We start from the raw sequence: 14,323 nt of genomic DNA on the forward strand, positions 1-14,323 counted from the left end.
ACCCCATTAAGTGAATAAAATTTTGTGGTATCTAGTGTGTATCTTTTCAGGTCCTAGATTGTGAACTGTCAGTTTTTATATAATGTAACACACAAACCATAGAATTACATAACAATCAGTTTCACAACTTATTAATTTGATATATAGAAGGAACAGATAAGATTTCAATAACTGATTTTCTTTGGCGGATAAGAAAATAATATGAATAAATGCATAAATTAATAAAAACAAATCCTTAAAGCAAGTAATTAAAAGAAATTAAAACAGCAAATTAATATGGTGCCAAAGTAAATAAAAGTTATGTGTATTAGAAAAGATTTGAAAATGTATTGCAGATGTTGTCAACTGTGGGGAGGTCCCATTTATCATTCATTCATTCACTCAAACACTTTACTGTTTAAGTATAAAGCTGACAATCATAATAAATAACTTGCTTTAGGAGCTAAGTATATCTGAATATGGCTAAACATGTTTCTGCCTTTAGTAGTCTGCAATTGCTGGCTCTTTAGCTGTTGCTAAACTGCAACGCCCAGTTTACTCTGACAGGTTACTGATGGCCAGACAGATGGAACGTTGGCTCATGTCTTGGCTACTTCCTTTGAGGAATGAACCGAGGTGAACCCTTTCAGCGCTTCTGATTGGGAAGAGGGAGTAAGGTCCCTAATTTACATACAGTATACAAACCTCACACAATGTGAGGATCAGGACTCGGTTTAGTGGGTACAGATTCTTTTGCTTTCTTAGGGCATTTTATAGATAAATAAGTCTGTCTTTTAACAAATATAGTATCTCTTTAAAGGAGTTCTCCCATGAGTCAATATTAATTTTCTCTGTAAGATCACACAAAACACAAGTTTATAATTTGATTATAAATTGTTGTTGAGAAGAAGCATTTCTAGTGCAATAATTCTTATTTGCTTGCCTGCACAATGAAGGAAAGATTTTTAAATACAAGAGAATATGTGTAGCAAGCAACTGTGCACGTGAGCACCACCAGAGCCAGACACATTTGATGGACATTGGCCCTGATTTACTAATGTAAACCCGACCTCTTTTGTCAGGTTGTGCGCCACAAATTGTGTCTGCCAGAATTTGTGCCAAAAAATTCCAAAACCTAACCAACTTTCCATTTTACTTAGAAAATCGGAAAAAGGGGTGTGGTCGGTGTGAAAGGAGGAGCAGTGGCAGAAAAGGGGGCAGTGTTCCAACATTTTTTTGAAAAATCTCAACACTAAGGTTTCCACAGAAAATGTGGTGGATTTGAGCTCTGGAAAACCGAACAGCTCAGAGAAGTTGTAAAGAAAGTAAAAAATAGGAAAAAGTGCAAAAGGTAGGGAAACGTTAGTAAATACTGTGGTGAAATACCAGTTGAGGAAAAAAAACACAACTCCATTAAACCAAATTGGGTGAGTGCTCTTTAAGTGGGCACTATCATTAAAAATCATTTTTGCTATTGCACTCCTTATGGTAAATAAAAAATCTTTCTAAATTAAGTTTTTTATGTTTTATTTGAGTTTAAAAAGCTTCCACTAGGTGTCTCCCTACTTGTCCAGAGCACATTTCCCCCCCATCTCTTGCACAGACTTTGGACTTCTGCTGGCCTGGCAGAAGTCCAAAATCAGGAAATGCTGAGGGGGTTGTGTGCAGCCTTAGCCAATCATAGCTCATGCAATCCTGAACTGCTCTGGGCTGTGTGTAGCAGAGTCAAGGAGGAAGTTCTCCCCTGTGATGGCTTCAGATGATGTCACACCTTCTGGGTAATGCCCCTTCCCAGTTTGTGAATCTGACTGAGGATGAGCAGAAAATACAGAGCAATATCAAGGTAGAAAACTAAAAAATTATAAAAAAAATAAATAAATAAAGGAAGGGGGTGGTTTATCATGATGGGGGCAGTGAACTGGGAGAATTGATAAGTTTAGCAAGATCATGAAAGGTACTCTTTAAGAAAGTATTTCATTCTAAAAATTGTTTTTGTAAGTAGGGTCCCCTGGCAATAGGTTGTACATTTTCCTGCATTCCATTTCCTGACACTAGGAAAATCTACCCTTACAGATTCATGGAAATCAATCTGTGTAACCTATGAACATTGAAAATACTCCAGAACAGGAGACAATTTCCATGTGCCCAATATACAGTCATGGCCGTAAATGTTAGCATTTTTTGAGAAAATTAAAGGGGTATTCCAGGCAAAAACTTTTTTTTATATATCAACTGGCTCCGGAAAGTAAAACAGATTTGTAAATTACTTCTATTAAAAAATCTTGATCCTTCCAATAGTTATTAGCTTCTGAAGTTGAGTTGCTGTTTTCTGTCTAACTGCTCTCTGATGACTCAAGTCCCGGGAGCTGTCCAGCTCCTATGGGGATATTTTCCCATCATGCAAGGGATATTCTCCCATCATGCACAGCTCCCGGGACGTGACATCATCATTGAGCAGTTAGACAGAAAACTTCAGAAGCTAATAACTATTGGAAGGATTAAGATTTTTTAATAGAAGTAATTTACAAATCTGTTTAACTTTCCGGAGCCAGTTGATATATAAAAAAAGTCTTTGCCTGGAATACCCCTTTAAGTATTTCTCACAGAAAAGGATTGCAGTAACACATGTTTTGCTATACACATGTTTATTCCCTTTGTGTGTATTGAAACTAAACCAAAAAAGGGAGGAAAAAAAGCAAATTGGATATAATATCACACCAAACTCCAAAAATGGGCTGGACAAAATTATTGGCCCCCTTTCAAAATTGTGGAAAAATAAGATTGTTTCAAGCATGTGATACTCCTTTAAACTGGGGGCAAGTAACAGGTGTGGGCAATATATATCACACCTGAAAGCAGATAAAAAGGAGAGAAGTTCACATAGTCTTTGCATTGTGTGTCTCTGTGTGCCACACTAAGCATGGACAATAGAAAGAGAAGAGAACTGTCTGTGGACTTGAGAACAAAAATTGTGGACAATTATCAACAATCTCAAGGTTACAAGTCCATCTCCAGAGATCTAGATTTGTCTTTGTCCACAGTGCACAACATTATCAAGAAGTTTGCAACCCATGGCACTGTAGCTAATCTCCCTGGGTGTGGACGGAAGAGAAAAATTTGTGAAAGGTGTCAATGCAGGATAGTCCAGATGGTGGATAAGCAGCCCCAAACAAGTTCCAAAGATTTCAAGCTGTCCTGCAGGCTCAAGGAGCATCAGTGTCAGCTCAAACTATCCGTCGACATTTAAATTAAATTAAACACTATGGCAGGAGACCCAGGAGGACCCCACTGCTGACACAGAGACATAAAAAAGCAAGACTACATTTTGCCAAAATGAACTTGAGTAAGCCAAAATCCTGCTGGGAAAACATTGTGTGGACAGATGAGACCAAGATAGAGCTTATTGGTAAAGCACATCATTCTAATGTTTACCGAAAACAGAATGAGGCCTACAAAGAAAAGAACAATACCTACAGTGAAATACAGTGGAGGTTCAATTATGTTTTGGGGCGGTTTTTCTGCCTCTGGCACTGGGTGCCTTGAATGTGTGCAAGACTTCATGAAATTTTAGGATTACCAACGGATTTTGGGTCACACTGTACAGCCCAGTGTCAGAAAGCTGGGTTTGTGTCTGAGATATTGGGTCTTCCAGCAGGACAATGACCCAAAACATACGTCAAAAAGCATCCAGAAATGGATGGCAACAAAGCGCTGGAGAGTTCTGAAGTGGCCAGCAATGAGTCCAGATCTAAATCCCATTGAACACCTGTGGAGAGATCTTAAAATTGCTGTTGGGAAAAGGCGCCCTTCCAATAAGAGAGATCTGGAGCAGTTTGCAAAGGAAGAGTGGTCCAACATTCCGGCTGAGAGGTGTAAGAAGCTTATTGATGGTTATAGGAAGCAACTGATTTCAGTTATATTTTCCAAAGGGTGTGCAAATATTAAGTTATGGGTGGCAGCAATAATTTTGTCCAGCCCATTTTGGAGTTTGGTGTGACATTATGTTCAATTAGCTTTTTTCCTCCCTTTTTTGGTTTGATTCCAATACACACAAAGGGAATAAACATGTGCATAGCAAAGCATGTGTTACTGCAATCCTTTTCTGTGAGAAATACTTCATTTTCTCAAAAAATGTCAGGGGTGTCAACATTTACGGCCATGACTGCATGAGAGTCTACAACATGTAACCCATATTTTAAGGCTGGGTTCACATTTGAACTCTGTATGGGGCTTCTGTTTCAGATTATTTTAAAAGAGATTAAACAAAGCTGGACTGTCCACTGCATGTTGGAGACCAATAGATCCTAAGAGACCCTCATTGACTTTGGTGAAATTTGCAATGGAGGCCCAGACCCTCAGATACAGATGTGAATAAGACCTAAAATAGTTGTCTAGAGACAAACACTGAAACATGTGTGCTCGTAGCAGCGGATTGCAAAGGCAGGGGATCCCTCTAGAGTCAGTCATTGGTGGACCTGCAGCGTAAAATACGCTGCGGATCCCTTACGTATGACCCTACCCTTAAAGAAGCTACAAGGACATGGAGGAGACCCCATGACTCCTATGGGAAAATCTTATCTATATCATGGTGTTAACTTTCATAGTAATCCTGAAAGAGAGCACTGCTGGAAAGTTTTTTCTACAGAAAATGAACACAGAGTGAAAACTGCAATATTGCAGAGTTATTTTTAAAGTGGTTCTCCACCCCAAGACATCTTATCCCCTAACATCATGCCATGCCCCCTTGTGACATTATGTCAGGCCCCCTCCATTCACTATTGGAGAGGGCGTTACAGCCATCACACCCCCTCCCATAGACATGAAAGGAGGGGGGGTGACTATTAGAATGCAAGGTGCTGCACGGAGATCGCGGGGGGTCTCAGCGGTGCGACCCCACAATCAAACATCTTATCCCCTATCCTTTGGATAGGGGATAATATGTCTTGGGGCAGAGTACCCCTTTAAATAGACAGAGCTAAAAAAAAAAAAATCACCAAACATCAGTAAAAAATATGTTTAACATAAATCATGTATCCTGTTATTAGTTATATTCTTTATCTATACTTTTAAATAAACTGTTTGTTTAGAGAGCTGACAGAGAATCAGGATGAAGTAATAGATGTCTACGTTCTCTCGCATAGTTTTCATGGTGCCAGTGCTGGTAATTTACTCTGGTAATTGGCCGACTAATAGTAATAGTCTTCTGGGTATTTAATTACTTGCCACAAGAAAATCATTTTATTTTATTTCGTATAGACAGCTAAATCAAGTTTGACATTTCGGTAACTACATTCTGACTGATGGGAAATCTCCAAAGTGGACGTTCATTAAAATTTAGAATTTTAAAATCGCATTTAGTTTAAAGTCACTTTTTTTTCCCTATTAATTGCACGTTATGTTTATTTTTCTCAAATTCTGGAAAGCATGAAGCAATTTACAGTGAAATTATCTAAGGCACAGAAACGCTTTCTGCCAAAGATGGTTGAGGGCGTTGAGTGAGCTTGGCTTCTTATGGTATTGTGTAATGCATATTACTCCTGACAGACGAAAACAGAGAACTGACTGGATCCAACATTGGAGCTTACAAATGTAAATATCCACTCTACCCTACAAACCTCATTAATTGTCTTTAAGAAAGTTCAGGAACGTAGCCTTGGGAGATGTGAATCATGAACTACATTTGCCTAGCAGGATGATGCTGTGACTCGGTAATCTATAATAGCCCTATTAGGAATAGCCAAGGGATGATTTACAGAATGGCTTCTCATATGCCAAACATCATCTATCAAGAGCTGCTCTTCAGTTCCCTCATAGCAGGTGGTAATCTGGAGTAATTCTACAAACTTCCATTGAGCCTGAACATAGCTTAAACAGACAAAGCTATAGTCGCAATTACATTTACGGCAGCAGATGTAACAGTGAGTTGAGTGGTACTTAATTTATTATGAGCTGACAAAAAATAGAAGTAATTGATATACAGTATATATATACTCTCTTTAAAGGGGTACTCCGGTAGAAATAAAAAAAAAATCATATCAATTCATAGCATTTTTTTTCCATATAAACAGATTTGTAAATTACTTCTATTAAAAAATCTTACCCCTTCCAGTACTTATCAGCTGCTGTAATAGAAATAATTTGCTAATTTGTTTAACTTTCTGGCACTAGTTGGTTTGAAAAAAATAAATAAAATGCTTTCCATTGGAGTATCCCTTTAAATATAAATCCATCATTATGATGTATTATTTCTTATCACCTCTATTTTTTGTGTTGAGGGGGGTATGGCGGGTGTACTTGCCAGTCATCCAGCATGGAGCAATGATCGCTCTGTGCACAGATGACCGGGGTGCCACGCCGGAGATTGCTGAGGTCCCCAGCAGCAGGACCCCTGCGATCAGACAAGAAATAGGGGATAAGATGTTTTTCGTTGGAGTACCCCCTTTAAAGCTTTACTGACATGAAAAACAACTTTTGATATGTCGCTCTGACAAGTCAAAAGTTGTTGATCACTCAGGAGTAAGACCTGCTGCGATCATGAGATATAACCAGGGAAATAGGCAGCATTGTCCTCCGCTCCCTGGCTGGCTTGTCTATTGCCAACTTTGGCTGCTAGGAGCTTGTTCAGTCGTCTCAATCCTATGCCCCAGAATTACTGGTTACCTATCATCTCTAGTGTTGCTCGCGAATATTCGCAATGCAAATTCGCACTATATATTCGCAATTACGAATATTCTTTTATTTTTTCACAGTACACATCACAGTGATCATCCCTCTCTGCTTCCAGCGTGTGTGGTGTAAAGAAGGCTCTAATACTACTGTGTGAGACTGGCGTGCGAATTTTCGCATATGCGAAAATAAAATGCAAATATTATGAATATGTGAATTTAGCGAATATATAACAAATGTTCGTCCATATATCTGTGAAATATCGCGAATTCGAATATGGCCAATGCCGCTCAACACGAATCATCTCTAATGTGTATGTCTTCAAGGACTACAACTCGGGGAAAGTTATAGTCCTACAACAGCTAAACCATTCAATATTCAGTGAAAATAGATTATATGATTATATAAGTAGTCGACAGATACTGGTATAAAATTATGAAGGGCCTCCACCAGATTTTTTGTACTGGGGTCTCCCCCAACCAATTTTTGGCCCTGTCTACGTGCACATAGTTCCCTGACCTTACACCATATCTTTTAATAAAGAGCCACAAATGGCATTTAAAAAAAGAAAAAATATATATAGTGTTGAGCGCGAACATTCAAAATGCAAATTTTTACTGCGAATATCGTCACTTTGCGATATTGTGAATATTTAGAATATAGTGCTATATATTCGTAATTATAAAAATTCGTTTTTTTTCACAGTTCACATCACAACTAGTGATGAGCGGCATAGGCCATATTCGAATTTGTGATATTTCCCGAATAATTGGATGAATATTCGTCCTATATTCTTGATTTTCGCATATTCGTTCACTTTTTTTCCCCCCATGCGAAATTTGTAATAAAATTCGCAAAATGCGCATTCACGATTATATCTTTCAACTAACTACTTTCCTATTGGTTGCTAGGGATGTTGCTAACCTCTGACGACTGTATTTGCATACTTCTCATTGGCCCACAAGCTAAAAGAAAGGAGGGATCAGTGTCCTCTGGAAGTGCCGATATTTGTATTATGTTTGCATAAAATTTACATTTGCATAATAGCCTTCTTTGGACCACAAGCTGGAAGCAGGGAGGGATGATCACTTTTTATTTACACAGTACATATCAATGTGATGTGTACTGTGAAAAAAACGAAGAAAAAAAACAACAAAAAAATGAATATTCGTCATAACGAATATAATTAGCAATCTTCTAAATATTCGTGAAATCATGAAGTGCCTATATTCGCTTTGTTATTGGAATATTCACGCTCAACACTAATTTCTAGGGGTAGAGTAGGTGAGCTACATTCGAAGACGAGAGGTAGAGCTACTGGCATGCAAAGCTGACTGTCAACCCCTGAACCCAGATATGACATCATCAGGGAGTTTGTAGTGACAGAGGATGCCCAGGGGCATGGAGGCAAAAAATAAAAAAAAGGTTGAAGGAAAGCGGGAAAGGAAGCAATTACAAATGATAGTCTACTCCAGTGGTCTCCATACTGTGGACCTCCGGATGTTTAAAACCTGAAACTCCCAGCATGTCAGGACAGCCATTGGTCTATTTTAATAAGAAAAAAGGGTCGGGTACTCCACCCCTAGACATCTTATCCCCCAACATGTCTGGGACCCCCGCGATCTCAGCTGCGGCACCCCAGACATCCGGTACACGGAGCGAATTACGCTCCCTGCCTATGACTGCTGTGGCGCGGAGGCTTGTGACGTCACAGTAACGCCCTGCTTGTGATGTCACGGCCACACACCCTCAATTCAAGTCTCTGGGAGGGAGCGTGCCGTCACGCTCCCTCAAATAGACTTGCATTGAGGGAGCATGGCCGGATGTCACAAACGGGGCCTGACCGTGATGTTACGAGCCTCCGGCGCTGCACCCGATGCTCTAAACAAACGCCGGGTTCAGCAGGGAGATTTCAGGGGCCCCCAGCAGCGGGACCCCAGTGATCAGACTTTCGGTAGGGGATAAAATGTCTAGGGCCAGAGTACCCCTTTAAACCTAAATATTTTATGAGATACCATACACTTAGAATTCTCACCTTGCAGCTGTATTGGCGATTACTTTCAGACTACTGGGATTACGTATCAGCTTGTCCAGGATGCTGACAATCTGCTCAAACTTTGGTCTGTTGTTCCGATCCTTCTGCCAGCAGTCTAGCATAAGCTGGTACAAGGCCGCTGGGCATTCCATTGGGGGTGGCAGCCTATAACCTTCATCCACTGCCTTAATCACCTGTGTACATGAAAGTAGGGGAATTCACTTACAGAGAGAAATTCAGTGGTGTCCATTTAATACAATGCAACTTTATATAAAAATAAAAAAAATTAAATGAGCAAAATGGCAAATTTTTCATTTTAAATGCACTGGGATAATTTTATGGTTCCTTCCCTTTACATAGAGAAGATGAATTGTTGCCACGTCTTTATGAGACATTTATAGCGTTGCTTTTAAAGGGAACATTCTGGGCAAATATGGATTTAATTAAAAAGCTAGGTAAACAATTTGCAGTAATAGCTCGAAACCCACGGACCACTTAAAGCGCCCTTCAAGCGGAAAGGTTCCTTTAAGGGAAAGAAGAAAAAACATGAAATCCTTGTGTTACATCAGTCCATTTGGTAGTCGTATTCTTTGATGTCCTAAAGGATCATTCACTTAGTCCCCCGCTGTTTATAAAAATCAATGATCATGTTGGATATTTTTGGCAGAGTAAGAAAAAGTAGAATTCCCCCGACGAACAAATAATCAAAAAGTGGAGAATGAGATATATAAATACCTAATTTTTCTAATTGTTAGGGGTGATATAAGGGAAGAGGAATGTGTCGCTCTTAATCCTGCAGATGTTATTGCTTTTACAGTAGATAAAAGAGGATAAGGAGTGTTTCCATAGATGATTGTTTCCCAACCATGGTCCCTCCAGCTGTAGCAAAACTACAACTCCCAGCATGCCCAGACAGCAGTTGGCTGATGGGCATGCTGGGAGCTGTACTTTTGCAACAGCTGGAGGCACCCTGTTTGGGAAACATTGCTATCGACTTTTATAGGGCACACCATTAGATTAAAAATGTGGCCTTATGTATTTATTCATTCATTCATATGTATATTTATTTATTTTTGCTTTTCATTCTAAAGTCTGTGGATCCAGTCTTAGGGTACGTTCACACTGAGAAATTGACAAGGAATTGACAAATAATTCTTCTGGTAAGGAAATTCATCAAATCTGCCATCCTCTGCTCCATGCGGCATTGCCGTGAAATTTGACACAGAATTTTAAGGGGAATTCAGGAGGATCAGGAAATTATGTGGAAGAATTTTAGTCACTTTGTGGTTCGTTCTGCGCAAAAATTCTGCATCAATTCCGCTCCCGCGACGACACGCTCCCCCTATACAGCTCTATGGGAGAAGTTGGGATGCATGAATGCTGCATCTCCGCCTCTCCTATAGAAATACATGGAGAGAGCATGTTAGCCGCGGCATCATGCTGCGGCCAGTACGACTCCTGAACAAGAGAGCCCCATACAGGAGATTGTGAGGGGTCCCAGCGTTTGGACCCCCCACAATCAGACATTTATTCCTTATGCTGCGGATAGGGGATAAGTGTCTATGGCTGCAGATCTACATGAGTAAATTGTATGTACTCCTCAGTGTTAACATACCCTTACAGTGAAAGGTGACACTAGTATTTAGATAAGACAGGATTTTTACAAGAGCTGAAGCTCACAGCTCAGCCTCCTCCTCCCTGTAGAATGATCTCTTCAAAAAATCACAGAGTAAGCCCAGAAACCTTTCTCTGTCATGTCACTGCTCATGTCTATGGTTTATGTTGCCTATGACCACAGGGCTTGCAGTAAAACATAGCTTTAAATGCTGTTAAAAACAGCTCTGACAAAATGGGAGCCCCCGCTTAATAATTTACAAAAAAAAGAAGAAAAAATACAATCAGAAAATAGAAGCATATTAGGAAAAATGTTTCAGTATCTGACTCAAGAAATCTAGTTGATACATTCTCTTAAATTATTGTTCTAAATATATAAGGGGAAGAAATCAAGCATCTGCCGCTATCTGCACAATTCACACATTATAAATCACCTGTCTTAACACATCCTGGAAATATATAAAAAAAACTATAAACCCTATTAGTATGTAAATGATGTGCCTGCATTAGAAGGTGTTCCTTAAATAAGCAATGTCACAATCATATCTTTTTAAATGTTGTACATCTTTGCAAAACATTAACCTTATATGCTTCATAAAAAAAATGTTATCTCCTTTTTATAAAAATCATGGCTTATAAAAAGACCACTAGGGGTCCCCATACAATCCAGAACATAATTCTGTCTGGCTACAGTGAGGGTGGAACTAGCACTCCACTGTGCTCACTCCTGTCCTATCAGAATGCAAAAACAGAAAGAAGAGGGTTACAGAGCAGCCTGCAGTGATTGGATGAAGAGACCCAGCACAGAAGACTCAGGGAGGAAATAAATGCATGGTGAGTAAAGGCAGACTCAGTGCTTGCCTCCGACACATCTCTTTCTGAGCAGTGGATTTTGGAATGAGAAAGCAGGACAACGGAGGGATTTGCGAGCCAAATACAGAACCTAGACACATAAAAAGACATGGAAAGCATCTGCATGGGTAACATATATAAGCATTATTATTTTTATTAGTGATATGACAGGTACGCTTTACATATTGTTGGATTCCTAATGGACTCCTGCCACAACATTTTTATCATAGGCAAATCTATTACAGCCTCTTTGTACTGTTCCCCACTCACTGATTCTAGAGGTATAGATCCCAATGAAATACAACACTGCCTTAAAGGGGTACTCTGGTGGTAAACTTTTTTTTTTTTTTTTTAAATCAACTGATGCCAGAAAGTTAAACAGATTTGTAAATCTGCTGGCGGCGTCCTGCACCCCCTACCCCGCACACTTTCTATGGCGTTTTTGTAACTGATGTCCGAATAAAGCTTGGTTTTGTACCGTCCTCGGAGTGGTGAGTGCATCCATCCTTCTCTCATTGTAGATTTGTATATTACTTCTATTAAAAAATCTTAATCCTTCCAGTACTTATCAGAGGCTGTATACTACAGAGGAAATTATTTTCTTTTTGAATTTCTTTTCTGTTTGACCACAGTGCTCTCTGCTGACACCTCTGTCCATGTCAGGATCTGTCATGAGTAGGAGAAAATCCCCATAGCAAACATATGCTACTCTGGACAGTTCCTAAAATGGACAGATGTGTCAGCAGAGAGCCTGTGGTCATGACAGAAAAGAAATCCCAAAAATAAAGAACTTATTCTGTAGTATACACCCGCTAATAAGTACTGGAAGGATTAAGACATTTTAATAGAAGTCATTTACAAATCTGGTAAATTAAAATGTAATTGGGGCTCAGGGTTTCAGACAAATAGGACAAGGTGTATGGTATATAGAAATATATTTATTGAGGTACTAAAAATATAGATAATATAGTAGGATAGTGGCTGGAGATGAGCAAACTTACAGTAAATTCGATTCGTCACGAACTTCTCGGCTCGGCAGTTGATGCCTTTTCCTGCATAAATTAGTTCAGCTTTCCGGTGCTCCCGTGGGCTGGAAAAGGTGGATACAGTCCTAGGAGACTCTTTCCTAGGACTGTATCCACCTTTTCCAGCCCACCGGAGCACCGGAAAGCTGAACTAATTTATGCAGGAAAAGTCAGCAACCGCCGAACTGGGAAGTTCGTGACGAATCAAATTTACTGTAAGTTCGCTCATCTCTAATAGTGGCTTCTGCGTCTTACAGGGCCCTTGTGAAGGCGCAGCACCAACTATAAGTACGTAAAATATTTAAACAAGTATAATATATAAAATATATAAAATTGTATTATAATAAAATATAATAAGACCACCATATAAGTATCTAATTGTACAGGAGGGATGTCTTTATAGGAGAGTACAAGTTCATCCACAATTGTCTTCTCCTCTCTCCAAAATGTGTGCAAATACAACAACTTCCAGTTCAATAAGCCGTAACCAGTAGCAACCACAAAAGAGTTCTAGTTCAAATGTCGATATTCAAGGTTAATAACCACTGGTAACTATATAATTATATAATGATGATGCCCGGCAATAGTACCAATTTCATAGAGTTCGGTTATGTATTAGTATCCCATGGCAACCATTCATTAATAACCGGCCGCGACAATGCCTCACAATTGTGCAGATTTGGAATATGTTCACACTTAATAACAATAGGCCGGCGGATGATAGACAAGTTACACACTTGTATGCTGTAACTGTTGCAATGTTATAATACAGTCATATCACTAGATACTTTGTGTCTCACCACTCCCGGGCTCAGGTATGCAGGACTTTGCGGGGATGCTGCGATCTCCTTCAGTAGCGCGGTCACTGGTGGCTCTCATAGCGTGAAGCCGCATCGCCGGAGACTCGGCCGTCTCCCACGGTGGCAATGCTTGATGACAGTGGGCTCCGGGTAGTTGTCCTACCACGGTTTTGTAGATGTGTATACTGTGACTCCGGTGGCGTCCTCGTGGTAATGAGGCGCGTGCCGGGTGATTGACAGTTATCTTTCCCGGTATCAGGCTCCTGGTAAATGGACTGGAGTTGTATAAGTAGGTATATTGGTGGTCTAATTAATTATTCTTAGGGACGCTGGACGCGTTTCAGGACTGTCTCAGTCCTTTCTTCAGCAGCTATAAATATATAGATATGGATGGTATAGGGGTCAATGTCTCGTTATTTATACATTTAACTCCTCCTCTATCAATTTGTGACATCAGATCCAGGGTAAACAACATAGTAGTAGTAGATTTATGAATGAAAGTGGTAGTACACTCATAATGATAGCCTACAGTGCTACAATTCAGTCTAGAGGCTTCTCATATTTATGCGTTATATGGAATGATAATGTTAATGAAATGGAAATATAAATATAAAAACATTAACTTAAAATTATCATAAAATAATTGACTATGATGTTTATTAAAAATACCAGTCTTTCTAAAAATAGATAAATCGACCCAATTGATGTATAAATGAGATAAATGTGGTAGAACTATATATGATATATATATCAACAATATGAAAATTGTGTGTGCTTGTAGGTGTGTATGAGTAAGATTATGCATACCTGATATCGGAATTTAACTTACAAATATATGAATATTATAAAAAATCAACATAAAATGCCTTATCAAATATATAAATGTGTGGATATAGGCAAGGGCCCAATAAAGGGTCCATCGGGGTGCTGATATCACAGCCAGACCCCGACGGGCCGTCCAAAGGGACCTCACCCATCTTTAGTCCAAAAAGCCGAACAGTTCCAGGTCGTTATTCAGGCCCCTAGGGGCTAGTGACCCAAATTCAAAAATCTTATGGGATTCCACCCTAGACATTTTACCAATAAAATTCCCTCCCCTCCAGTCTTGATGTATTTGTTGAAGTGCCATGTATTTTAAAAGGTTGGGGTTCCCCTGGTGAAAAAATTTTAAATGTGCCGACAAGGGGTGTCTATCGCTTTGCTTTTTAATATTATAACGGTGTTCAAGAATGCGTCCTATATATTGTTTATGGCATGGGCATTCAATTAGATAAATAACCCCCTTGTTGGCACAGTTAAAAAATTCTTTAATGGTAAAACTAAAGTCATTTACTGCGGATTCTCTGATCACT

At 39.4% G+C, this 14,323-nt stretch overlaps 1 protein-coding gene across 2 annotated transcripts in view; it reads right to left on the minus strand.

The window, feature by feature from the left end:
- Positions 1–14,323, minus strand: part of EPHA3 (EPH receptor A3) — a 434,619-nt gene that overhangs the window by 25,052 nt on the left and 395,244 nt on the right. For both annotated transcript variants that reach the window (XM_056559344.1, XM_056559343.1), the window contains exon 15: positions 8,681–8,874. In XM_056559344.1, the coding sequence (XP_056415319.1) occupies positions 8,681–8,874 (194 nt within the window). The remainder of the gene's footprint in view (positions 1–8,680; positions 8,875–14,323) is intronic.

Source organism: Hyla sarda, chromosome 2, assembly GCF_029499605.1.
Source record: "Hyla sarda isolate aHylSar1 chromosome 2, aHylSar1.hap1, whole genome shotgun sequence".
Taxonomy (NCBI): Eukaryota; Metazoa; Chordata; class Amphibia; order Anura; family Hylidae; genus Hyla; species Hyla sarda.